This window comes from Ixodes scapularis, unplaced genomic scaffold (assembly GCF_016920785.2).
Source record: "Ixodes scapularis isolate PalLabHiFi unplaced genomic scaffold, ASM1692078v2 PGA_scaffold8__174_contigs__length_109621045, whole genome shotgun sequence".
Taxonomy (NCBI): Eukaryota; Metazoa; Arthropoda; class Arachnida; order Ixodida; family Ixodidae; genus Ixodes; species Ixodes scapularis.
Window position 1 is genome coordinate 50246169 of NW_024609883.1, and position 25226 is coordinate 50271394.

At 44.2% G+C, this 25226-nt stretch overlaps 1 protein-coding gene across 1 annotated transcript; it reads left to right on the forward strand.

The window, feature by feature from the left end:
- Window positions 1-209: 209 nt before the first annotated feature.
- LOC120837763 lies at window positions 210-19997 on the forward strand. The gene is made up of 4 exons (XM_040207334.1): window positions 210-324; window positions 9137-9279; window positions 18657-18773; window positions 19833-19997. Exons 1-4 carry the CDS (start codon window positions 222-224, stop codon window positions 19860-19862), a joined length of 393 nt encoding a protein of 130 aa, XP_040063268.1. The 5' UTR covers window positions 210-221; the 3' UTR covers window positions 19863-19997.
- Window positions 19998-25226: the final 5229 nt, after the last annotated feature.

Here is a 25226-nt window from a genome sequence, read left to right on the forward strand (position 1 = left end):
AAATTCCTTTCCTGTTTTAATTACCCTTTATGTTTTATGCGAGCGCACGGGCTGTTCGTCTTAGTTTTATGTGCTGTATTTTGGCGCCTTAGACCCTTCCAGAAAGAAAGACAAAAGTAAAAAAAAAAGCGCTTGTCTTTATTTCAGGTGTATTTTAATTTTTTTTTTCATTTTAACACATCAATTTGATCCGCGTGTTTTTATTCTAGGTGGATGACAGTATGAAGAACACCGGTCTTTTATTCTTTCTTATGAGAACCACAACACTGATCGGGGCTATGTTTGTGCTGCTTGCAATTTGTACACCAACGGTCGCCGGCGCTGGTGAGTGCAAGATTATTACATATTATGCGTGCAGTTTAGAAGCCGTGTAAATGATAACAATTGAACTTCAATGTAACATTGGGCTGGTTGTGGTTGACAATGACGCGGAATAACAAAATAATTGATATGCGTAAGTCTTGTAATGTCCCTTCAACACATACTACCAACGCATATCAGTTCATAAAAAAATAGTGTATACACTCAGCCTCGAAACAGTCTACCACGTCTGGGACGTTATTTATTTCAATTCGCAATTTAACAATCAACCGAATTTTCACTCAATAACTCGGAACTAAAAGGGCCTTCTCAGTAAGATCTTTTTGGAATTTCACCTCAGATAAAAAAATCTCTTTTCAAACCATGGAATGTTGTTAATTTTCTTTGATGGACCACAAAATTTTTTCCAGCTTGTTTAAACAGTGTCTCGAATTATGGTCATAGAACCTAGAAGAGGAATTTGTTTTCTTTTTAGCTGCTCGTTAACGTAAAATAGAATAGCCCAACTTTGCCTGTCTTCTTATCTCAAAAGCTGAATTAGAAATTATGTTGGTCGTAACATAGCATGTGACGGAAACGAAACACGTTCCCTGCCATGCGGGGGCAGCGGGTTTAGCCGTTCGTGTTCATTGGGCCTGATGCAATCGTCGAAAATACTAAGCTACACCGATAATGTGTAGCTTAGCCTTTTTGCTGACGTGGTCGGCATTCCACGACTGCCTAGACGCCAGATGCTCACTGTGACGTATTTATTTAGAATAATTCCGCTTTCAGAGACAGAAGTAAAAGTAATGTAAGACTGTCAACTTTGACAGTGTTAGTTTAAAACAGGGTGTCGAACCTAACCCGGACCCGAACCCAAAACCGAAGAAGTACCAATTATTTTTGACCGAACCGTAAGAAAACCCGAACCAATATTATACATTTGATGTTGAACCGGAACGGGAAAAAAACCATATTCTCATATGTGACGGTTACCGGTTCATTGGAAAATAGTTCGACAAAATAAAATGTGAGCCGCGCGTCTTTTTGTGGGTGGCGTCATGAATTAAGCGGCGCGGTATTTACTAAAGGCATGTGTTCACCTGCTTTTACTTACGACATAATTATTGTGATACCTTACGACAAAAGAACAGGCTGGCACGCTGGCGCCATCTGTAAGGTAACTCTGGAACTGCGTTTTACTGGAGCGAGGGTTTTGCTTCAATTTCGAAATCAAAAGTACGTATTTTCAATAAATAGTCGGTTATAACATTATCGAATTGTTTTTCAAAGCCAAGAAAGAAAGAATGATGTGTTAAAAGAGTACAAAATGCGCGGAAATGCAAAGTGTTCCAGAGATACCCATTAGATGACGCCAGTGTGTTCTCTCGTCGTGAGAGATTTTAAGAGGTGCTTAGGCACATTGTTTAACGCAGTCGCAGCTGTATAAACCAGCCTTAAGCAATCAACAGCGACGTTTCGATTGTGCGGAAGACGCGAGACAGTCGTTCCGGGAGTGAAGATACTGTTTTTATAAATTTTGAAAAAATTGAATTAGTGAGTTACGTGACCAGGGAGTGAGGAGGGATGGGGAAGTGGTAGATGGAGCGAGATAAAAAAAAAAAGACTGAGAGCAGCAGCGAGAGGAGGATTGTGTAACAATGGAGACAACCATAAGAGAATGAGACAAGACAGAAAGTAAGGTTCCAGCTGGTACAGCGACAAGCTTAGACGACATACCCATGGAACTCATAAAGACACTAGGAGAAACAAGCAAATTGAAGTTACAGCATGTGATTAATGAAATAATTATGGGAGGAGTGGTACCTAATGATCGGAAACTAAGTAAAATGAAAGTGATATATAGAGAGGAAACAAAGACAACATTAAGTCATATCGCCCAATAACGGTACCTTCAGTTCTGTACAGATTAGCTATGCAGATAGTAATGCGGAGAATGGAGGAATGGGCACAAGATATGCAAATACTGGGTGAGCTCCAAAATGAATTCTGAAGAGATAGAAGACTGGAATATAACTTATTCGTCAACACACAATGTATAGAAATGGCAATGAAGAACCAAATTTTTTATGGTTAGCTTATTTGAACATCGAGTTAGCGTACGATAATGTGAGCCCGAGAAAAACTCTGGGGTCAGCTGAATGAGTATAATTTAGATGCAAATTTGGTTAGGTTTATTCAGCAAGTGAAAACCGACAATAAGGTTTTTAGGCATGTGAAACAGAAACTACACAACTCGCAGCCATAAAAAAAGGGCTCAAACGGGGCTGTCCACTGACACCTCTACTGTTCATGATATATATCTGTGAAATGGAAACGAAACTCAAGCATAACAACTTAGGTTTTGATGTGAGTTATATGGAAGGAGAGAGAACTGTAGTACACAAAATACCAGGACTGATGTATGCGGATAACAGTACTTATGGCAGATATATTCAGGATACATTACAGGAACTCGCTGGAATATGTGGAGAGGAAGGTGATGCCTTGGGCATGAGGTTTAGTAGTAACAAGTTTGGTGTAATCGTGTTTAACGACAAAAAGAGTGAACCTCCGTGAATACAAGACATTGTAATAGACCATGTTGAAAAATAAACACATCTGAGAGTCTGGCTCACTGAGGGAAGGAAATATCTAGAGGAACACGGGAAGAATATAATTAGAAAACAGAAAATAAATTTTTCTATTATGAACCTCAAGGCACTATGGAACTATAATAGATAATAAGTGACCAGAGGTATATGGATAGGAATGATGGTACCATGACTGCCTCTTCGCAATGGTGTACTATGCATGAAATGAAAGGTTCAATCAGGATTAGAAATTCGGCAAAGAAGCGTAAGCAGATTGGCACTGGGAGCACATGGAAATACACCCATGCAGATAGTACAGTACAGGGGGACATGGGCTGGTCGTCTTTTAAGAGCAGGAGAAGAATTGGTAAGTTCAAATTTGAACAGAAGTTGACCGAAATGGATGATACGCCGTGGACATGGAAGGTATTCAAGTATTTATACATGAGAAGGTTAAACACAAAATGGACAAACCGAACCCGAAAGCTTACATTTAAGTGCCTACACACTAGTGTTGGGTCTGAGCAGCCTACTTCAGTGGAAAAAGAAGTGAAAGAGGCAGAAATTTTGTGGGACATAAGAATGCAGGACAAATCAGCTCTAACAATGTACGTGTCACAAAAAGGACATAAAAAAGGAAGATTTGTTTTATAATTCACTGGGAAGTGTTTTACTGTTTGAGGCGAAAACTGGAACTTTGAGGACGATGACGTATAGACCTTTTTCGCTTACTCTCGTCCCCGGCCGTCAAGTAGGCAAATCAGGTATGGGCGACAAAATGTAATAAAACATTTCAACCTGCAACTAGTAAAAAAATAGAGGAGAGACAAAACGAGAATGGGTGACGGTAACGCTTATATCCTAAATGCATTCTATTGGCGTGGCGACGGGAAAGCAATGTTCTCGCCCATACTTGAAGTGGCGATATTTCAAGGGGGCGGCGCCCTTGTGCAAAAAGTCTATAGAGCTAAATTTCAGGATATTGACACATTATGTGCCACCTGCCATAATGAGAGCGAGACAATAGAGGCCTGGGCTTTGAAGTGCACAGGGCTTCGCCCTGCCCTCCCTGAAGGGATAGCAGATTTGGCGGGGACTTTGGGCTTTGCTGGCGGCGCAGGAAGGACGGGGGAGAAGAGGATTACAATCACAAAGAGGCGATTAGAAGATTGGAGGAAATTAGCTAGGGAAAATTTAATTACGCTCAACTAAACAGCACAGTTGGAGACAGAGAGGAAAATTGGGACTTCCTTCCGCGTGGCTCCGGCCCTAAGCCCCAACCCTGTCCCCTAGTGGGTCCGGTGCTGGGGCAACGTCGACAAGGTTTGACCAGAGGAAAATTGGCGACTTCCTCGCCGGGGGAAAGAGGTGAGGGGTGATGTTTTTAGTCATTTTGCCCGATCCCCCAAAAGGTCATCCTGGTGATATCCCACACTGCCTGGTGACAGTCAGGGGAAGAAAATTGGTCTTAGAAGGGTGGGTGGAATCAGATGCTTGTCTTTTTAGACTTAGGGTAGGTGGCGCTATCTACCACCCGTTACAAAGGGTATAGCAATTAACAACTATCTATTTATTCATCCATTCATCCAGGGAAGGGGATGGGAGGCAGATGGAGAGAGAGAGAGAGAGAAGACAGAATAGGAGGGTAAGAAGAGGGATTGGGAGGATAGAAAAGTAAGAAGAGAGATTGATGGGTGTCAGAAATTGCAATCAAATACTCTACTAAAGTATTTGTCGGTATGTCACGTGACGTTAATTTTCCCGCTAAATTTAGCATGAAAACTGAGTTGGTGTATCACCTGACCGCGGCGGGAGGAAGCAGAGAGAGAGGGAAAGGGAGGGAGGGCACCGTATAAGGGGGGCGGAGGGTTTGGGAGGGGAAATCGGCATAACCCGTACGTTTGTTTCCCCGATCAATTTAGCGGAGAAACTGAATTGTTGCATAGGTCATGTGACGTTAATTCCCCCTCTAAATCTAGCTGGAAACTGGATTCTTGTTTAGGTCATGCGATACCTTAAGCTATATCTAGCGGGGATGGTGACTTAGTTATAGGTCACGTGACTTAAATTGCCCGCTAAATTTAATGGGAAGCTGAACAGATGTACGGGTGTCGTAACATTGTCACAATAATTTTCCGCTAAATGGTGTTTAGAGGGCAAACTGAATTGGTGTTTAGGCCACAATACGTAAGTTTCCTACTAAATTTAGCGGTGAAACTGAGTTGACATAGAGATGGCGTAACTTCGTGCATAGGTCAAGTGATCTAAATTATTCTTTGTTTCTTACTTTATTATTTAACGAAGAGTGTTCACTGCACAAAGCCATGGTTTGCGTTGCAACTGGTAAGGGAAGAAGTCACCAAACCGTGGTCTTTGAATGACGCAGGCATGAAACTATATTTGCAACATAGAAGAAGTAGCTGGGGGAAGCCACCTTGAAAAGCGAACTTGATTGTGTTGATTTTATGCCGAGGTATGGCGAGCAGGAAGCTTCTTAAACGTTCGAACGTCGTGTGCCATTATAACATCTGCATTCGAGTTATTTTTATGGCGCGAGCTCAGTTCCCAATCGGCTGTGAAAAAACAGACGAGACAACGTCGGCGACATCGTAGCGCGCGGATGAGTGCTTCCGTCCAAGTCCCACTAGAGCGACACACAGAAACAAACGACAGCGACAAGACCAGAGTTTTTCACGATTCGACAGGCTTTGTGATAGCCTCTTATATACTGACAAAGCCTGGCAGACCGCCACGAGAAGTGGAGCCAAAATGGAAAAGGTGGAGCGGCAGAAAACGGATGAAAGGAGAGCCGCGTGACTGGCGCCCCGCTGCGGCGAGACGCCGAAACACACTTCTTTCGAGCGAACAAGTGTGCTTCGGTTCCTCGCCGCTCCAAAAGCTGTGCGCTGACGTCCAGGTTTCCCAAGAAATGGCTCTTTGATGCTCTACGCTACCAGATCCTCGCGTTCCAAATCTGCGAGCTTGCACTTATAGCTCCGTCGTCGAAGTGCCAGGCTTTGTGAGTATAGATGCGTTGCAGCAGCTGTGCATGGGCGCCGCCGTAACCGGCCTTCAGTTTTTGTTTCCTCTTATCCTGTTCGCTTCACCTCATGATTGTCACAGGAGGACCGGTTATTGACACTTTAGGTGGTACTGTGTCCTTCTCCCCCGCATCGGCCTTTGTGGAGGCTCATCAACGCCCGTTTCAGTGGCTTGGCATCTCAGTAAGACAAGAGAGGGTCGGCCATGGCGGCTCAATCTGGCGCGTGTTTAAAGCATCTATAGAGAAGGCTATGGCTTTGTATAATAAAGGAGGCTATGCTCTAACACGAGCATCATGCTCGCGAGGGAATCTTTGGCACGCTTGCAATCTATCGTGCTTGCTTCACGAGCACCGAACAATTAAACGCCTGCCAAAGGTACCACCCACCGCGAGCATGCTGCATGTGTTTGAGAATTACCGCTGTCGTTTCTTTCTGTTTTTCGCTCTTTTGTGGCTCGGGCATTATGGGGGACCCGGGAGACGCATGACGGCGCAAGCGGGGCGCGGCCGAAGCATGTTCGGTGAGTCGCTGCCTTATGTCGTGGCGTCCGTCGGCTCTCCAGGCGTCTCCTGCAAGGGCGACGGTTGCTTCCCTCAATACTTGGAGGCTCAAATTTGAGACCTTTGAGATACCTTGTTCCGCCAACAGATCACATACAAAGTATTCCTGCGAAAAGATTGCATCGCATCAAAAAAAAAAAAACCAAAAAAAACGTTGATGTTGTATTGATCTCTGCCAAAGGGCCCACTTGGGATAATAATAACGTTCGGTAGAACTAGTTTATTATTTACTTTCGAGTAATTAAGTGTTTACTATGTAAATGTATTGGTTGCTTAGCAACTTGCTGGGCATAATAAAAAATAACACTAAATTAACGGATTTTAAGAAGATATTTTATGTTTTGATTTTTCTGTCGGAACGGAGCTTTTCCCCAGTGGCCAAAACGCCGCAGCTCCCCCTTTCCTCCCTCGTAGGAGTGAAGGAAATGATTGACTACGGGGGTGGGAGGTTAGGGCCAGATCCGTTTATACTGGGATAGTATCCCATCTTCAAGGGCGGTGCAAGGAAATTCAACTGGAATGTTATTCATTTTACACAAGCTTACTGGCACAATGGGACTCAAGGATACTCGCACGCAACGCCACTGGCCAAGAAACACCTTTGTTGCGATGCAATTTCAAGCTGGGCGGTCGCAGTTTCGCCAGTGACGATATTTGAAGGCGGCTCATAGTCTGGACCCGAGCATTGTGTGGGCACTCGATTGGGACTCGTGACAATCGACAGCTCGAGAAGCCTTTGGGTGGTGGCCCGTGTACAGTCGTTGCAATGGCGACAATAGACAAACCATAACAATGTCTGGAACTCAGCGCGTGTCCTGTGCTTCGCCAACCCCAGCGCGGGGCTATGATCAAGATTGGCGTCACATTATCGGCTCCAGATCACGTGGCCTCTTGTTCTGGTTGCGAGTTGAGGGGGTCAACGCTGATCATTTTTCTTTGTTTCTGCGACTTCGATTGCGTGTATTGAAAAACGAACGGGTGTTTCACAGGTCATCAACGTCAACAATCCGTTCATAGCGGTATTTGCGCAAAGCTCAAAACGCGTTGCACGGCCCCTTTAAGGAGACTTTGACGGTCTGGCTAGTTTGGCAACCAATGCTGCGTAGTCTGGCAACCGGAGGAAGACTTTGACTCATAGGAACTCTATGCGATTTCTCAGGAATATACGAGAGAAGTAACGCCATTTTGTGTTATCGCGAAACCCGCTGGTTCTAGATGGGAGCAAGCTCTTCCCATTGGCCAAACTCTCTCAGTATAAACAGCTCTGGGCAGTAGTGCTGGCGTAGAGATCCCCTTCGATAAAAAACTGAAACTCAACGCGCCCGAATTGAGCGTTTTTTCCGAAACCCTCTAGAATAGTTTGTGTGCCTTATATGTTATGTAACAGTAAAGTGATTTTATACAGTGATTTTTGTTGATGCTCAGAAAGTTCGTATTTGAAACCATAAATTTAAATGTACCTTCTAAAAAAATTAATTAGTCGAAAGTAAGTAATGAACTCAATATATAAAACATCAAAAAATTTTTTTTAATGGCCCGTTGGCAGAGACAAACACTACAATAACTTTTTTTCCCTGCGTGATCCGTACTGTTCGCATAAACGATTTACCCGCGCCTCAAGAAACCCTGCAAAGTTACACTAGGCTAAAACGGCTTGCAGCTCCCGCTCTGGCCCGGTTCAGAAAAAAGACAAAAAGCAAATGAACAGTTATGAGTAGCTTGTCATATTCATTTAATAATTAATTTTTTTAAAGCATGTCTTCATGACCTCAGTGCATCTAATGTGAGCAAATATGCTGGAGTTGGCTATTTGTTTGACTAGTGTTTATTTTGTTTATTTATTGCCTGCTATTATTATGAGTTGTTTTATTCTGCGCGATCTATGCAACTTCTCTGCTTTTGCTAGGGAATGTACCAAGACCAACAGTTCGTTAAAGCCCAATTTCCATGGTGGGATTTTGCTTGCGAATTCGCAGCTGCGACGTCGGGCACCGCTGCTTCGCCCAGGCTTTTTATGCCGCACGAGCGACGTCGCAACTGCGAAATCGCATGTAACATTTTACCATGTGAATCAGGCTTAATAAAGTTTCTTTCTCGGCCCCCAGTATTGCCTGTAATGGGAATTGTCCGGTATTTCCGGTAATGGTGGAATTGTCCGGTAGTAAAAAAAAGTACGAGGTGAAGCTGTATAGGGTCTCGTAAATGCAGTTCTTGAAGAGTACCAAAACATCAAGATGAAGGCATGGTTTATTTTCGTGATTGAATAAACGCGAAGTTTTTTTTCTTCTGAACACCTGTTGATCGAAGGGAAAAATCGATTAATGGTGCCTATAACGCGTTTCATGCATGTAGTATACGATAAGTTTACAACATGCATATAGTATACGATAGGTTTACGCAATTACAATAGGCATATAAAGCATTTACGTAATTCTAATTATGCTACTAGCACCTGCAGGCTATGTTATAAAGTGGTTCCTCAAATAGGTACTGTTTTACTTCTGGCACATAGGTATACGTGATCCCACCATAAAGCGTCGCGATATAAAAAAAAAAAAAACGGATTCTAAAAATTTGTTTTACTGTAATGGAAAAAGGTTTGCTTCAGGTAACGCATTCAATATTTTTATTTCAGATGTGCAATCTGCATATACAGACGGGTATAAAACTGATAATAAAAAACAAAACATCGAAGAAAGGTCTCTCGTCGAAAACTATAGGAAAGCTGTCAAAAGTATATATGGGAGCGAATGCGAGAGAAATTGGCCTGGTTCTAAGGTAAGAAAATTTACTAATCAGGAAAACATGAACTTTAGAGGTAGAGTTACTAAATAAACTAGGTGGGCCAATTAAACAAGACAGCCCGGCCTCCTTTTCACGTCGCGTCCATCATCGGTTGATTTGAGCCCTGCCAGTTTTAAAGATTGCGGCTAGTCTGAAAGAACGTGCAGCGCAAAGTGCAGCTCCCTTCCAATACGTTAAATTAGGATCACTGAATGTTCCCAGAGTACTGAATTCCATCCAGTCTGCTTCCCGAAAGTTAATCCCGCGGACTCCACTGCTGATTGGGGTGTTTAGCCTGTGGCGGAACTTATCAGTCAGCTATTTTGGGGATTTGTCCGAAACAACAAATAACGTATTTCAAACGTTTCCGCGTAACCACGGCTACGGTGGGTACGCACGGGTGGGAGCTCTGGGCATCGCTGGGTTAGAAACGAACGAATGGTGCGTTGATTTTCTCTAGTTTTTTTTTTCCCCCTTATTTTTAAAGCGCAGCTCTTAAAGGGCTACTCCACCGATTTTTTCATTGTCTCCGATTTGCTTGAAATTTTGCTAAGCTAACCAACAAACATCGCAAAAATAGTATCCCAAATATTAGGTCAAAATATTGTTTTTTCGCGAAGTTATTGAATTTACAGTTTTGGTCCTCACCGTGTTTTTCAAGCTCGAAGTCTCTACTGGCAACAATGAAAAAGTGACGTCAGTGGAAGGCAGGGGTTCACTCTTTGGGCTGTAGATTTTGTTTTAAACTGATTCGAAGCAGTTTCATGGTGTCAAATGAATGCTTGGGAAGTTCGCTGCAGTACCCGCGCTCCAGCACGGAACAAATGATTGGCATATTCTATTTTTTGGCTGCTTGCTCGACTGGCAAGCCTGCCTGCCACTGACGTCACGGCCCTGAAAAGCGCGCGTATATTTGAATATTGGTTTTTGCATCATTTTCATTTGCCGATTTCGCAATAACTATTATGAATTTCGCGATTCTAAATAGCATACCGGAGAGAGTAAAGGCCGGGGAGTCCGAAAATATAGTTAGTTGAGGTAGCTCAAAAAATCGGTGGAGTACCCCTTTAAGGCTCTGTTATACTCCGACGTAACGCGTGCGCGCGTGCGAGCGCGTCACAGCGACGTCACGTCGGCGAAAACCCGACGCTCTAGACTCCGGCGTCGTGGCGTAACCGGCGCGGCCGGCGGCGTTCGACGGAGTCTGACCGCCTCGACGCCAAAATGGAGCATGCCGTATTCCGCGCCGGCCGCGCCAGCGACGCCGGACCAGGATGCACCACGCGCTGGCTCCCGGCAGCCCTCGCGGCGAATACGAGCAATAGCAGACGACGGGAGCACCACTCCGTGTGGCGTCATGTTTGAAGAATCGGACATCTCGGGTCGTCGAGAAGCTGATCGAGGTAATTCGTCCTCACCCGAGTGTCTACGACTCGAGGAAGCTTGAGTACCGTAGACCGTGCGCTTGTCAAAGACGTACCGCATGTATACACTGACCGCCTACGCTTGCGGCGCAGGCGGTGCACCAACAGTGCAAGCCCGAGTTTTCGTCGTGCAAGGTACGTCCGCGCCATCGCTCAAATTCGTCGCTCAAGAAGCGCGAGAATTCTCGACTGCTAATCGAAACGAAAAGGAACCGGAAATGGCGCACTCTCGCCGGAAACGCGCCCTCGTAGCCAGATTCTGCGCATGCGCCGCGCTGGCGGCCCACCGACGCGGGCCGCGGAAGTCGCCAGGGCCGCCGGAGTCTAGAGAGGGCGAATTTTTGACGCGCGCGGCGTGACTGACCTGACGTAGCCGACTTCGGCCGGCGTTCGCTTGCGCGCGCGTTACGTCGGAGTGTAACAGAGCCTTTAGGCGCCCGTTTCCGGCTTCAGTGGTCGGCGCCAGCGGCGTAACCGCGTTGTGCATTATGGGTAACTTTCCCCGTTAAATTTAGCGGAAACATTTCCCCTTTAAATTTAGCAAAAAAATTCCCTTAAATGGAAGGCGAGCAGGAGAGGATGAGGGGCATAGCCTCCTCTCCGTACCTTCCCCTCCTCCTTCTCAAGAGCTACGCTGTAATTCGGCATTACAGGGGATTGTAAACGTCTCATCTTTTTTTTTTTTTTTTTAATCAGGAAGTTGCTAATCTAGTTCGTCAAAGAAGATTTCCGGCTTGTTTGCTCGCTCCGTTCCGAGCGGTGAGTGATATGCTACTCGCTGTCTTATCTCTCTCTCTCTCACCTCAAAACATATCGGAGTCAAGTGAAAGGCTTAGCGCCTGAGGCTTGGAGTTTGAAACGCAGCACAAGCGTTGCGCTTGGGCAGCGTTTCAAACTCTACGCCTCAGATGCTAAGCCTTTCACTTGACTCCGATATATTTTGAGGTGAGAGAGAGAGAGAGATATGGAGACAGCAGGAAGCATGTCACTCACCGCTCGGAACAAAGAAAATAACTTTAACAAATACAAAGCATTCTCGCCACAGGCCAGAGTGAGTTGAGAGCTCGCACGAGAACGAACGCTACAGTACGCACTTCGCTTCGACCGCACAGGGCAGCGCCGTAATGTGGAAATTGTTTGGAGCGCTACTGCTGTGCCGCGACTCGGTTCTGAAACGAAGCTTCTGAATTTCGGTACTCTGGGAACATTCAGTGACTCTACGTTAACTTATGACGAACGTTGGGGGAGATCTATTGGGTGTCCCAAGGAGCGGCCAGGCTTTTTAAATCGACCGCGAAATTCAGTTTCTTGACCTATCGCGCTACGACTTTGTGCAGCGTTGCCCACAGATGGTGCATTTTTTGGGTAAAATTTACAAAGAGCGGACTTACCCGAGGAACAAGTAAAGAAAGAAAAAAGCTTAGCTCCTATGGAAACGCAACGAAGTCACCGGTCTTCAAACAATACGGCGCCGTTTCGCACGGGAGACAAGAGATGGCGCAAGCGGTCGCGACGCCAACTGCCGCCAACGAACGAGCATACGGCGCCGAGAGCCGGCGTCTTTAGCAGATAATCTTTTCGACTCAAAAGGGGGCGAGCTTTTCTGATATAAGTTGCCAATGCATTATTTTATCATCTTTACGAATAAAACATATTGAATGGGCACATAATCGATTAAAAAGATGGATTGTCGTGTTATTTTAACTGTTGTTTTTGGTGGTACTTGTGTCATCTGCTTTGCAGTTCCTTTTTGTTACCACGCCTGTTTTTGTTTCTGCGATTGTCGCCGCCTGCGGAACGCGCGCCGCTTTTGAGTCGAAAAGATCATCTGCTAAAGACGCCTGCTCTCGGCGCCGTATGCTCGTTCGTTGGCGGTAGTTGGCGTCGCGACCGCTTGCGCCATCTCTTGTCTCCCGTGCGAAACTGCGCCGTATTGTTTAAAGACCGGTGGCTTCGGTGCGTTTCCATAGGAGCTAAGCCTTTTTCTTTCTTTACTTTTTCCTCAGGTAAATTCGCTCTTTGCAAACTTTACAATAAAAAAAAAAAGCACCATCTGTGGGCAACGCTGCACAAAGTCGTAGCGCGATTGGTTAAGAAACCGAATTTTGCGGTCGATTTTAAGAGCCTGGCCACTTCTTGGGACACCCAGTAGTTTAACATTTGGTTTAATTCCTGCAAGCAACCGTCGAGTTTGCCAGGTGACGTAGTAGGTGCTTGCGCATGACGTCACTTCCGTCCGCCAACTCTATAGGTTTACCATTAATGGTGTCGTGCGCACAAGAGCGTCTTATGAATTTGAAATTAGTGGAAGCTACGTTGTCACCATCCCCAAAACACCAAGATATCTAACCATGTGGTGTGTCCATTTGACGATAGCACGCTGGTAGCACGACAGAGAAACGCCCAACTTGGGCAAAAGTGTGGTAAACGTAAGGGCCTAACTTAGGCCCATTTAGGTTTCGCTCCATGGCGATTCTCAGTGCCAAACTACGTTGCCTAACTATAGCCCTAGTTGGGCGATACTAGGGCACGCCAAAGTTGGGCTTTTTTCTGGTCCGCCACGGGAGTGCAGAAGTAAGTGCCATACTTGAGCCATAACTGCCAATGCAACGCCTAATGTGGGTATTTCGGACATGCCAAAATTGCGATTTTCTCTGGTCCGCTACAGTTGTGTCAAAGTAAGTGCCAGACTTGAGCCTTAACTGCCGAAGTAAATTCTAATTGGGAGATTTGGGGCATGCCGAAGTTTGGCTCTTCTCTGGCTAGCCACTGGAGCGTCAAATAATTGCCATATAAAGCCCAGAAGCCTGCCGAAGTTTGGAATTTCTCTAGTGTGCCACAGGAGCGCTCTTTCACGCGCTCCAGAAGAAAATGAGATTAAAGAAGTGTTGGAAACACAATGGTCATTGGTCATCATCTCTGTTCTTAAGCAGGACGGAGATACCTGGCAGTGTCGTGCCAGCACCGGACGAAAGTCGGTTCCAATATCGCTCAGACTGCCAGTTCTCCACCACCATTTGATATCCGGCAGAGTTTGCAGTAGAGTCGTTTTGCCCCGGCCTAGTGTTTGCGCAATTCCGTGTGAATACTCTACGATGCGTCTGCTTCGTATTGGCCGGACGTCGTGCAAGTCTGTGTTGTATAGGATGTTGGATAGCATTTGTTGCATATCAATCATATACACCGGCGAACAAACGTTTTTTGATCGCTCCCAGAAGTTGATTAAACCACAATCATTACACACAGCTTATTGTCGACTTATTTACAAAGGTCATACTTTTCTGTAAAACAAAAATCAAATTATAAAATATAATTAACACGGATTTCATGCCAACCAAACTCATAAATTAAAACACAAAAAGAACCGCGCAGATTGAGAAGAAAGCAGAACTACTATCAGAAGCATGCTTGCAGTTTACTTAGTTATAAAATATAAATATCATGTAATCCTTGTTAGATGCATAATCCGACTCGGGCAGCCCAAAAACACAGTCAAGGAAGAAGGTAGCATCCACCAACTGACGTATCATCGTCGGCGAACAGTAGTTTTTGTTGAAGCGCGTCCAACAAACACAGCACAAGGATTCCACGGGCTCCGGCGAAAAATATGGCCGTTACCGAAAAATGGGCATGGACGTATTCTAGCTGTTTTACGACGAGAACCACGGCCGCATCTGCAACGCACGAAAGCAAAAAAAAAAAAAAAAAAGCACTGAAGAGCGGATTTTGGAAACCGGATCTATTTCTATAACTCGGCAAACGGCGCAAACAGCAGCCCCAGAGATCCCCTCAGAGCGGCAGAGTCACGTGACAAATTTTCGTCCAAGCGTTTTTGTCCAACGCGTCCTACGGAGAGAGGTCACACGTTTCGCTCCACCCTTCTAATTTGCTTAAAGCGGCCGTCGCACTCGCTTACAGCCATAGCAAAAGTTGAGGTCGGAGGGGCATGAACAATGCAGCTTGCTTTATCTGATTTTTTTTGACAGAAAATGAAGACATTCCATGCCTTGTAGCCGAGGCTGGGATTGTCACCTTTGGTTCCTGGTGGTTCAGCTGTCGTCTGGCAACCGAACTATCAAGGGGGGGGGGGGGGGGGGGGGTTAAAGACTGTGAGGGAAAGGAGTGTCTCGGTTGATGCTATGAAATGCTTCAAATGAACTTTAAAAAATCGCCCTCGGAAGGGTTTCATCTTAGTCCCCCCGGGTGTGAAGCGGGCGCAATACCACAGAGCCACGGTCGCTTCCGCTTTTTGTTGTCACTAGGATTTGACAGTGCTCAATTACAATGCAAGGCACGCACCGAGCAAGGTTCGCTTTTGCAATGCGCCGGCTAATAATGGCATCTGTTGATGAGACATGCGTACATCAGTCTCGCGCAGCGCTTGCTCGATGGCAGCAGTTTTTGTAACGTCGAACCAGCCTCACGGCGCGTCGCGATGTTGGCGTGCGTACCCACGCGCGAGTACAACAATCCGCCTTTGTAAACCCCGGTCCAGCCACGGCAAAACATTCAGCCCACTTTTCGTCTGGAGAATTCAAGGGACACTGAAAATAAAATCAAAAGTTGCGTGCAGAATAAAACGATTTCTAATTAATTAAGTTGCAGATCACCCGCGTGCATCCAATACCTCATCAGCCGAACTACAAGGCACTAAGCCTAGTTCTCGCACTTGTTTGGCGACTTTGGCCGTAGCTGCCACATGACAGCCGAACTATCAGGAAGCGAAGCCTAACTTTGGCACTTGTTTGCGACTTGGGCCCAAAGACGCCAGATAACAGCCGAACTTCCAGGAAGTGAAGTCTAACTTTGGCACTTCTTTGGCGAATTGGGGCCAAAATACCAAGTCTTGCCAAAGAATGTCACATTTTTCTCTAATTTAGATTGGGGTTTCTCAAGGCACAAAACTCCCAGACACCTGCCAAATTTTCGCCCAAAACTTTCTCCTACCTGGTACATTAAAGATGGCTGCATGGCATTCAAATAACACAATAATACAATTACTTCATTATAAACCTCAGGTTGTAGACATATAAATCCATCTACATGGTATCCCAAAAAATCAAATTTTTTTTTTTTTTAACGCAAAAATAGATTACGCATTGCCGAACGGTCCTGCTGCACCCAAATACAGGGTCTAGAGGTCGAAACCGGATGTCAAAGTTTCAGCCCTAGCCGGTAGCTTATTCAAAATCTATGTGATTTTTTTTTTTTTAAATTTTCAAATGTGAAAAGAGCCGCTTACTGAGCTCTCGAATATATGGAACTCTATGGCGACAGTTACAAGAAACGGGTAAAAATGAAACACAATTTTGCAGTGATAATTTGAGAAAATCACTTATAACTTTTAAATTAGGTAACGGTTGTTGCTGAAACTTTATTATCTCATTCAGACCTACGTTTGGGCGAAAAATGAGCGATCGCGAACGCATATTTTATTTTTGCAAATTTTTTATACACGCTGTATATTTTTAGGCTTAGTGATGTCTCTAAAAATAAAAAAAGCAAGACAACAAATGCCTCAAAACCGACAAATGTTTCAGATATAAAGTAGCGGTGACTTTTCAGGGTCTCGAGCTCAATCACCTCGTACATTAAACTAGCTTAGCTCTCAGTGTGACGTTGCCCCATTGTTCTATGGGCAACGCCTGAAGTAAAATGTGCTTGATATTTCGAAGTGTAATAAAACAACTTGGAATAAAGTTTAAACATTCCAATCAAATGATCCCAGCTCGGCAAAATACAAGTTCCGACGCACTATCGCAGTTGACGCGTAAATAATGTGTTCATGTGCAAAGGCAATTCGCGGGATATGTAAATAGCAGTTTATCAAATGAGATTTCCATAGCAAGATTGCGGGGACACTTTTAGACCGTTTTTGGACTGTCACAACAACACCTCTCACTGTGCAGGCCCAACTTTTTATGACATGCATAATAGGGTGTTTCGTACGCAACGTCACTTCACAGGAGTTGCCTTGATATAGGCAACTCCTGTGTGCCGGGATCTCCGATACCAGTTATTTCTATTTAGGTTATTCTGTGTTTCGCCAACAGAGAGACTGTAATAAAACGGGCATGAAATTTTGGGTTGTGTACTTGTTGCGGTGAACTCTGTAGTTCAGTCTCACCGTAGGAATGTTGTGGAGTCCCATGAGAGAGCGTGGTGGCTCTAAATAATTAATTGATAATTACTATTTTCCTCCTCTTTTATATAACAGAGTGTTTACTAACCAATTTAAAGTACTCCAGGAAAAAAATAGAGTTTGAGAAGTTTCACGTTCAGGTTTACGGTGATTTCAATTTGTTAGGAAATGACTGAGCGGCCGGCACAGTTTCTTTTACACCAAGGACTTCGGAAAACGCGTAGTGAATACTGTTGGTTTACAGTTTTTTAATTAATTTTCGTTAATATAACTCAATTTTAGATTGTCATGAACTTATTAAATGCTTCGCTTGAGATAACAACAACCGCTATGATCCCATTAGATAAGTTTGATAGGTATCATCCCCATTTTATTACAAAATTCTACTTATCATAGAGGCAACGTGTAACCGATAGTTCGGTTGCATTCTTGTATTCCTGAGGAAATTTTATCGGATTGTATAAATTCTTGGAGCAGAATAACTGGTGATATGTTTAAAATAAAAACGTGGTCGGTACAACTATAGATACATTGACGTCCGAGTTTAAGGACGCAGTATAGGTATTTGTACCGAAACGACTGGCACAGTTCTCCCATTATTCAAGTTGATTTTCAAAAAAATAAAAAAATGTCTCACAAAAAACAACAACTACAACATCCCTGCTCTATCATGGCATGTATAAGAATGTAACTTCTTAAATATGGTGTCGGAAATTCAGTATATATTGTATTCTAGTAGAACACCGCGACAAACGAGACAGAATAGGATACACTCGGCACGACAGACCCACAGGCTCGAAGGTAAAAAACAAATCGAGTACTCACGGCGTGAAAAAGCGCGACACACGAGCCTCGCGAAGCTAGAGGCTGAGAACACTCTGAACCTTCATGGCAAACAGACGCTAGTTGTTTTTCACTTCTCACTCAGCTTATTGTGGTAGAAATTCGTACTTTTCCCACAACATTGAAGGGATGGTGAACCGAAATATAGATGTCAGAATACAATGCAGGATCGATAGGCGGGACGCTACAATCCCTTCATCACCACTCATAAGGTGATATTTCGAATGGACGGCCGTATTTTTAGAAAAAGAGGTCGAGATTGAACGAGGCCGACGACGGGTTTCCGAGCATCTGGAATCGATAAGACAATTGCAAGATCTACGGTACCTATTTGGTGACGTCAACTATAAGACAAAAAGTGGATGAAGAGTAATTGATACTGACAGCTCAAAATGCAACATCAAACGAAAGACAGCCAATAGGCAGCTCTGTTATACGCACAATGAACATCAACTTAGTTTTTTGAGTGAGACTAAAGCCAGGAATGAAGCACGTGCTCCCTCAAATCAGAAAACGCTCTACAACAATTACGCGAGTCTATCGATTTGTCTCAGTCGTGCGTTTGTTGTAGAACTTTATCAGTGATAAGGAGAACAATGTAAGCTCGATGTTTTTCTTGAATATCGTATTTTGATATCACATTTCGAGCTGCTACACTGGGCTACCGAATTCTTAGAAGACTCGCGAAGTTCATGATTCTGCCCTTAATCGTAACACACGTTAGTTACACGGTGTTAAAAATTGCTTGAGTGTGTCCTCAGCATTAAAAAAAAAAAAGAAAAAAAGAAGCTCGTGTATTGGTGAAGCATCTTAGTTTCTTTTGGAGAAAAGGGGTTTGACATAGTGAACTGTATCCTTCCAAATACATTGATCGAGCGCATGTAAATGAACTTAGGTTATAGCTTGTGTATCTAATGTGATATTTAACAGTTTTTTCATATAATTTTCGGTCTATGTTTCAGCCTGGAGCATTTGCTGGTTGCTTCCTTAATTGTAACGAGCAAAATGAAAATAATTCTACTGTAACAGTACACACTTTAACATTGAATAATGGCTCTCCATGCATAATAAATGGTGGGGTAAGTGACATCTCACCGGCCGGGCCCCATACATTAAAACTGGCAGCCCTTCTAGAATCTACAATAGAAATACCCAACCGAAAACGAAAACCTCTTTTGACGGAAAGCCTTTACACATCGTAATGAGTATATACAGCGCCAAAAAACGACAGGACAAAGGCGAGAGTAAACAGGACGAGGCGCTCGTCCTGTTTACTCTCGTCTTTGTCCTGTCGTTTTTTGGCGCTGTATATGCTGATCATGAACCAACTAGCCCAAATTTCTACTTTGCTACATCGTAATCAGTTCAATTTCTTCCATATCAAAATCCTCAGATCCTTGTTCGCAATATAAAACAACGTAGACATCCGAACGATGAGAGATGTAATTAAACAATTTTAAATGCAGCGTATACAGACTTAATTAAATCCATCGGTGCACTAACAGCATGTTATTTACCGATCACCATCTGTTATCGGTCGGGTTATACCTAGGCTGCAGTTTTTCCGGTTTTTATTTGAAATTGAAGTCGGCAAACGTTTTTTTGACGTTTACTTATTTTTAAGTAATATTGTATTTTAGTTATTTGTTTCGGATGGACGCTAAAAACGGTAATTATCGGGGAAACTTCTCATTAAAAACGGAGAGTTAAAGACTGACTGGGAGGGTTTCAACATATACAATCTTAACAGGAAAAAAATTATAGAAAGCGATGTTTTTAGGTTTTATTTGATATTCCTTTTATTTTTGGCACAAACGGCGGTTTGTCGGTGTTTTTCAGATTTAGCAAATTTTGTATTTATGACACCGGCGGATTTTTATTGGTGATTTTTGTTAAATCCGGAAAGTCCAGTTTTATCGCTCCATGGTAATGTTCTCTATAAGCTGAAAAATGCTGATGCATATTCATGTATAGTAAATTACGTAAATTCCTAAGTTTATTGAAAAATTGAGAAAACAAATATATGAGCAAAATTATACCGCAAAGTGTAGTCGCCACTATCAATCCCACGGAACTTTAATTATCTGGAGATATTGTCAATTGATGGGTTTTTCCTCAATTTACCCTTCTTTTTATAGATATGCAAAGACGGAACATGTGCACCTTAAGTTCTTGAATAAAAAGTCGAAATAACGTAACCGGGAAGCAAACACACGCACACACATCTGGGATACAGCCGCTCTACTAACTGCAATCAGATGCACCATCGGGCTAAAAATGGAACACTTCGTACAAAATACAGCCAGTGCCGTATTTGTTACCTTGTATGTTAAAAAAATATGTAATAAAAATATCAGAGTATGCTTCTGCTTTTCTTTTCATTTATGGAAAGTTACATTCCAGTTCTAGTAATTTAATCATTCCTGGTTTGCAATCGTCTTCCCGACAAAAATACAACCAGCCATCAACCAACCTGTCGCTGTTTCTCACCTGGGCTGAGCGATCTCCGCATTTCAGCTGAACTTATTTCTATTTTACTCATGATATAATGAAACGAAAGTTAATAATTCAATAATGATATATGCGTGAGTTTTTTCATAATGTACTCGGAAGACCAATCACTACAATCAGCAAATGTTTTCACCTAACTTCGAGGACGTAACTATTAAATCGCTTTCGAACGCGATGTGCCTTTCTTTATTTAGTAGACGTGAGACACCCTGACCGCCTGGCCCGCGGCCGTTGGTGCCTTGCCAAGTGTCAGCGCCTTCCGTGGCGCGGAAAGGAATGATGAGACTGATGTCTGTTGCCTCTTGATCCACTAAAGGGTTTTTGTCGATAATATTCAGTGGCAACATGGGTGCTAGATCCTTCAGTAAAATCCTATTCAACGTTGAAGTGAAGGGCGTTACATGTACTCCGAGATTCTTTAACCTACGAATATTAGTCATAGCTGCGTGCAGCGCACTCTGAAAAAAAAAGGGTGTAGTGGGTACACCCACAGGGGGTGTAAGTGCTGCCACATATACTACACCCATAAAGGTGTACAAGTACACCTCAAATCGAGGTGCATATATACACCCTCTTTAGGGGTACATATGTGCACCCTTTTATACACCTTCAGCATTCGGGGGTGCACAGATGCACCCCATACTGGGGTGTGTCACTACTCCTTTCTTACACCCTCACTGTCGTTTCGGTGTGCAGGTACACCCCAATTTAAGGTGTACAAGTATTCCCTTCTCTACACCCACCAACAGGGTTTGCTATTACACCGTTGTTTACACCCACCCCGCTTATAGGGAACAGAGATACACCCGCCAACAGGGTTTACTATTACACCGTTTCTACACCCACCCCGCTCATATGGAACATATATACACCTCATTCAATGATGTACCATTACACCTCTTTGTGCACCCACCTCAAGGAAACCTGTAAAAAATGTACGCGCCCAGGTTGTTGCAAAAAGGCAGGTAAACAGACACAACGGATTGTTTTCAAATCTCCTATAAGTTTATTAGCCTATTCCGTAAACAAATACAAACGTGCAAGCAATCTGTGATATGTGAAGATGTACACCGAAGCTGTTACACAACTGAGGAGATTACTGAGCGAGCGAGAACCGGGGTGATTCTTAGGTAGTGCCTATTCTCTCAGCAGCCGGCAGAATTATTTACCCAAAATCGTGCCGGCAGTCGTCACTCATTGGCGATATAATCACTTCAGTGAACGACGTGTCATCGACAGCTCAGGTTAGCTTTCCTCTATAAACATCTTTTTTTTTTTTGTAATGAGCCGCCCCAGGCTACATGCATGAGGTGATATATACGGGTATCACAGGTAGGGTGAATATTTTTTTAATGAGCCGCCGCATACTGTCGCCACGAAGCGATGTGAACGAATGGGCTGGGTCGGTGAGCACGCGCCTCAGAGACACACGCACGACGAAATGTCCCTACAGCGTGTATTTCGCGTAATGAGTAACGGTGAAATGTTAGTGTCGACGAAACGTGTCTAGAAAACGTGTATCAACGAAAAGGTGTCCATGAAACGCGTGTTCACAAAACGCCGGGAGAATAAGAAAGTCACCTGCAGTTATCACATGATTGTAGACAGCTAATGGCAGGCGACTGCCGATAGAATTTCGGGGAAATTATTCTCCCGGCTGCTAGGAAACAGGCACTGCCTAATTTCAGACGTAATTAGGAACGGAACGGTCAATTGCTGCAAAGGAGTAGGTTGCAGCGCACTTACGATGAAAATATCGGACTTGAAATATATAATCCGAGATAGATGTTGACACGGGCACTGCAGAACCACACAAACACAAACACGGAAAGAAAGGGGTCTGTGAAGATTCAACGCGATGTGGCAGAAGAAGTAATTTGGCAAACCGAACACTAAACGCACCACATGAATTCCTTGGGCTTTTTTGAAGAAATCGCTTGTTGCCGATGTACGTTGGACTTTTTAAACACTGGAAGCCTTGGTACACTCGAATACGTTGTCACGGACGAAATCTCTGGCAGCCCCGCTGGTCGCAGCACAGCACACAAGAAACTAGGCCGGGAATCAGACATTCCCGGATCGGAAAGAGCTACTACGTCACCCGTGAAACCTTTGCCACATGATCACGCTCCTGCCATTACCCGCGCCCAGACAGCGGACTCAAGGCATAAAAAAAGCCTCCGGTTCATCGGTCCGACTAGAGTGCCTTCATGTGCGCTTCGCATAGAGTGATGCCAACTGCCTGTTTCCCTTTCCCACACCCTCTTCCACCGCCATTTTGTTTCTCTCATTGTTTCCCCGCGCGCCGGAAAGTGGCCTTTGTGTCCATCGGTAATCCCATCCGAGGGGGAAAATGCTAATCCTCCCTCCGTGGGTTCCACAACGCTGCTCTGAACTTCTGAGATAAGGTGCTTGTTTCCGGGAGGGTTATAAGCCCCACGGATTATCGCCGAGGAACAAAATGGCTGCTGGTTTGTCGGCGAGTGGTATTACAAAGGATGGCATCACCCTAGCAAAGCGCACATGAAGGCTCCCTAGGTCCGACGACTGCGTAGCCTGTTCCACGCTTTCAGCTTAGGGAGAGAAAGAAAAGTGAGGAGTATACGAAAATAGCAGCTCCTTCAAGGCCAAAAGTGGTCGCCCTCGCGAAGGCTCATCTTCAGGGTAATCCCAACAATGAACGCAGCTAGAGGATTTGTCCCCTATATCCTCTTGAAATTTCGACCCAAAGTTAATAGTGCAGATGATGCTACCCGTGGCCTTGGCCTTCAGGCAGGTGCCGTGCTCTGCCTTATCTCTAGCTTGGAGACTTTAGTCACGTGATCCTACCCGGAGACCCAATTGGCCTAAAACCAAGCATAGAGTGTACTCTACTGTCAATACCGAGTGAACAAAACAGTTCCATACTTCCTAAGAAACTGACCAACCTAAAAGTGACCCCCAAGAGGGCATCCAAGCACATGCTGGTCGTGGTGCGGCGCTAGCGTGGCGGTGCACTGATACACCTAGAGGTTTTTAAGGGAGAGGAGGATGCTCATTGTCGGTGCACGAATACACTAGCTGGGCAACTGAGGGTGCATCTTTCAGGAAAGGGGTGCATGTGCTGCTGATACACCCGACTACATCCGTTTTTTCTTAAAAAGGCCGGCCCGCAAGCAGAGAGAAGGAACCCGACCCTCATTTTCCTTCTCGCCACTGTGAAAGGAGGAAATCGCCTCTCGTTTCCTCCTCGCCATCTTCCGATTTTTTTGTATTTTTTTTTTTTGCCAGCTGCCTGTTTTTTTTTTGTTTTTTGTTTTACAAGTTTGGGGTGGAGGAGAGCTTCAAGGATTTGAAAAGATTATCCAGAAGCCAGCCGGCACACCTGCGACAAGGACCTGAACCAACCGAGTGGCTGTTTTGAGCGAGCTTGGCACTTGCTCTTCCCAACGAGTTGCATTGGCTCTTTTTTAGCATTGGTTTGGAAGACGATTCTTTGCTGTTGTGAAAGCACAAATGCCTTGTTCTGCTCAAAGAAGTAGTCATTGAAGTATCAATTTTAATATAAATATCTGATTTGGCATCTTTCGTTGTTTAGGCGGATTCATGGCGACAACGGGAAGTACGAGCGGCGTTTTCTGTATATCAGGGATGGCGCTTCATAGACCAGTGGTTCTGAATCATCATGGTTCGTAAACCGGCAGAGGTGACAGAGGATCCCATCCGCAGTGGGTCCAGCACTTTTCGGTGTAGAGCGTTTTGCTGTAGGGCATTTCGGTGCGGACTTTTTGGTGCACAGACATTTTAGTGTACGGACTTTTTGCTGCAAAGACTTTTCGGTGTGGGACTTTTCAGTGAGCGGATATTTCGGTGCACGGACATTTTGATGCATGGACATTCGACGCTATGGTTTGCTCGCCAGTATCTCTTTTCCAACGTACGCAGACACGCTTCACATCGTGTTTGCGCGTTGAGTTGATAGAAATAGTCTCCTCTATAAGGTGTTGACTTTATTATTGGTCCTGCGTGTAGGAAACGACGCAAACAGCAAGACGTTTGAAGTTGTTTGTGTATTCAGAACAATTTTGAATATCTTCAAATGCGCCTCCTCCGCGTAATCGCATAGCTCCGATTGTTAATAATTAATTGTGATGACCTCGCACGACAAAAATATACAAAAAACAATGTAATTATTACTTGTAACTCATCAGGGAATAAAGTAGGCGTGTGCGGGTACAAAATAAGTGTAATCAAATCAAATATCGATTTGAATAAAGTAAACAAGCCGAATTAGGTGAATGCTAAATCTATTTTATTTGGTATCAAATGTTTGCTCATTCTCGTACGAAAAAAAAAAAACAGTGACCACAGATCATGCACAGCGTATGATCTGTGGTCAACGTCTACTTCCATGCCGTAATGATGTCGCCGGACGTAAAGAACTGCCTTACAATCGTGCTTATACAGGGCGATTTTTTTTAACGACTAGACATTTTTCTAAAAAGACGTCAGAGTTACGCAATTGCGGTTTGTGCCTTTTCTATAGTCATCAAAAACACCAAATCATTCATTTTTAAAGAGATGTAGTGGACGTGAAGTGGCTCACGGCGTCCTAAAAAGCCTAATTTGGACGCGAATCGTGTTACCGCAATCTTTTCGGCCACCGCACTCCTCGCCCCTTCTACAGTGGCGTTGTCACAGCAATGCGCATGATTTGTCGCTTTAGCTTCATGGCGTTAGGCTGTGCCACGCGGAGATGGAGCCCACATAAAATCAGAACTATATTTTCGCGCCCAAATTAGGAGGACGCCGTATAATAGTGTACGCGCGTTACATCTTTTTAAGAATGGACGGTTTGGTGGCTTGCGATTATGGCCAACAACTTTCTAAATACAAGATGCCGTTTTCTTTTCTAATTAAAAGGTTAATTAGCGAATTTTAGGCAATCGGTCGGTTTTAGTTGCGTTCGTTATTGAACCTAATCCTCGCCTGGCCGAATAGCTCACCTACACAAATCGCAATGGCGCTAATTTTCACTGGAC

Coding starts and splice junctions, on each gene's coding strand:
- LOC120837763 (XM_040207334.1), top strand. CDS start 222: ATGAAGAACACCGGTCTTTTATTCTTTCTTATGAGAACCACAACACTG. Junction 325..9,136: donor ACCAACGGTCGCCGGCGCTG/GTGAGTGCAAGA, acceptor TTTTTATTTCAG/ATGTGCAATCTGCATATACA. Junction 18,774..19,832: donor CATGCATAATAAATGGTGGG/GTAAGTGACATC, acceptor TTCTTTTTATAG/ATATGCAAAGACGGAACATG.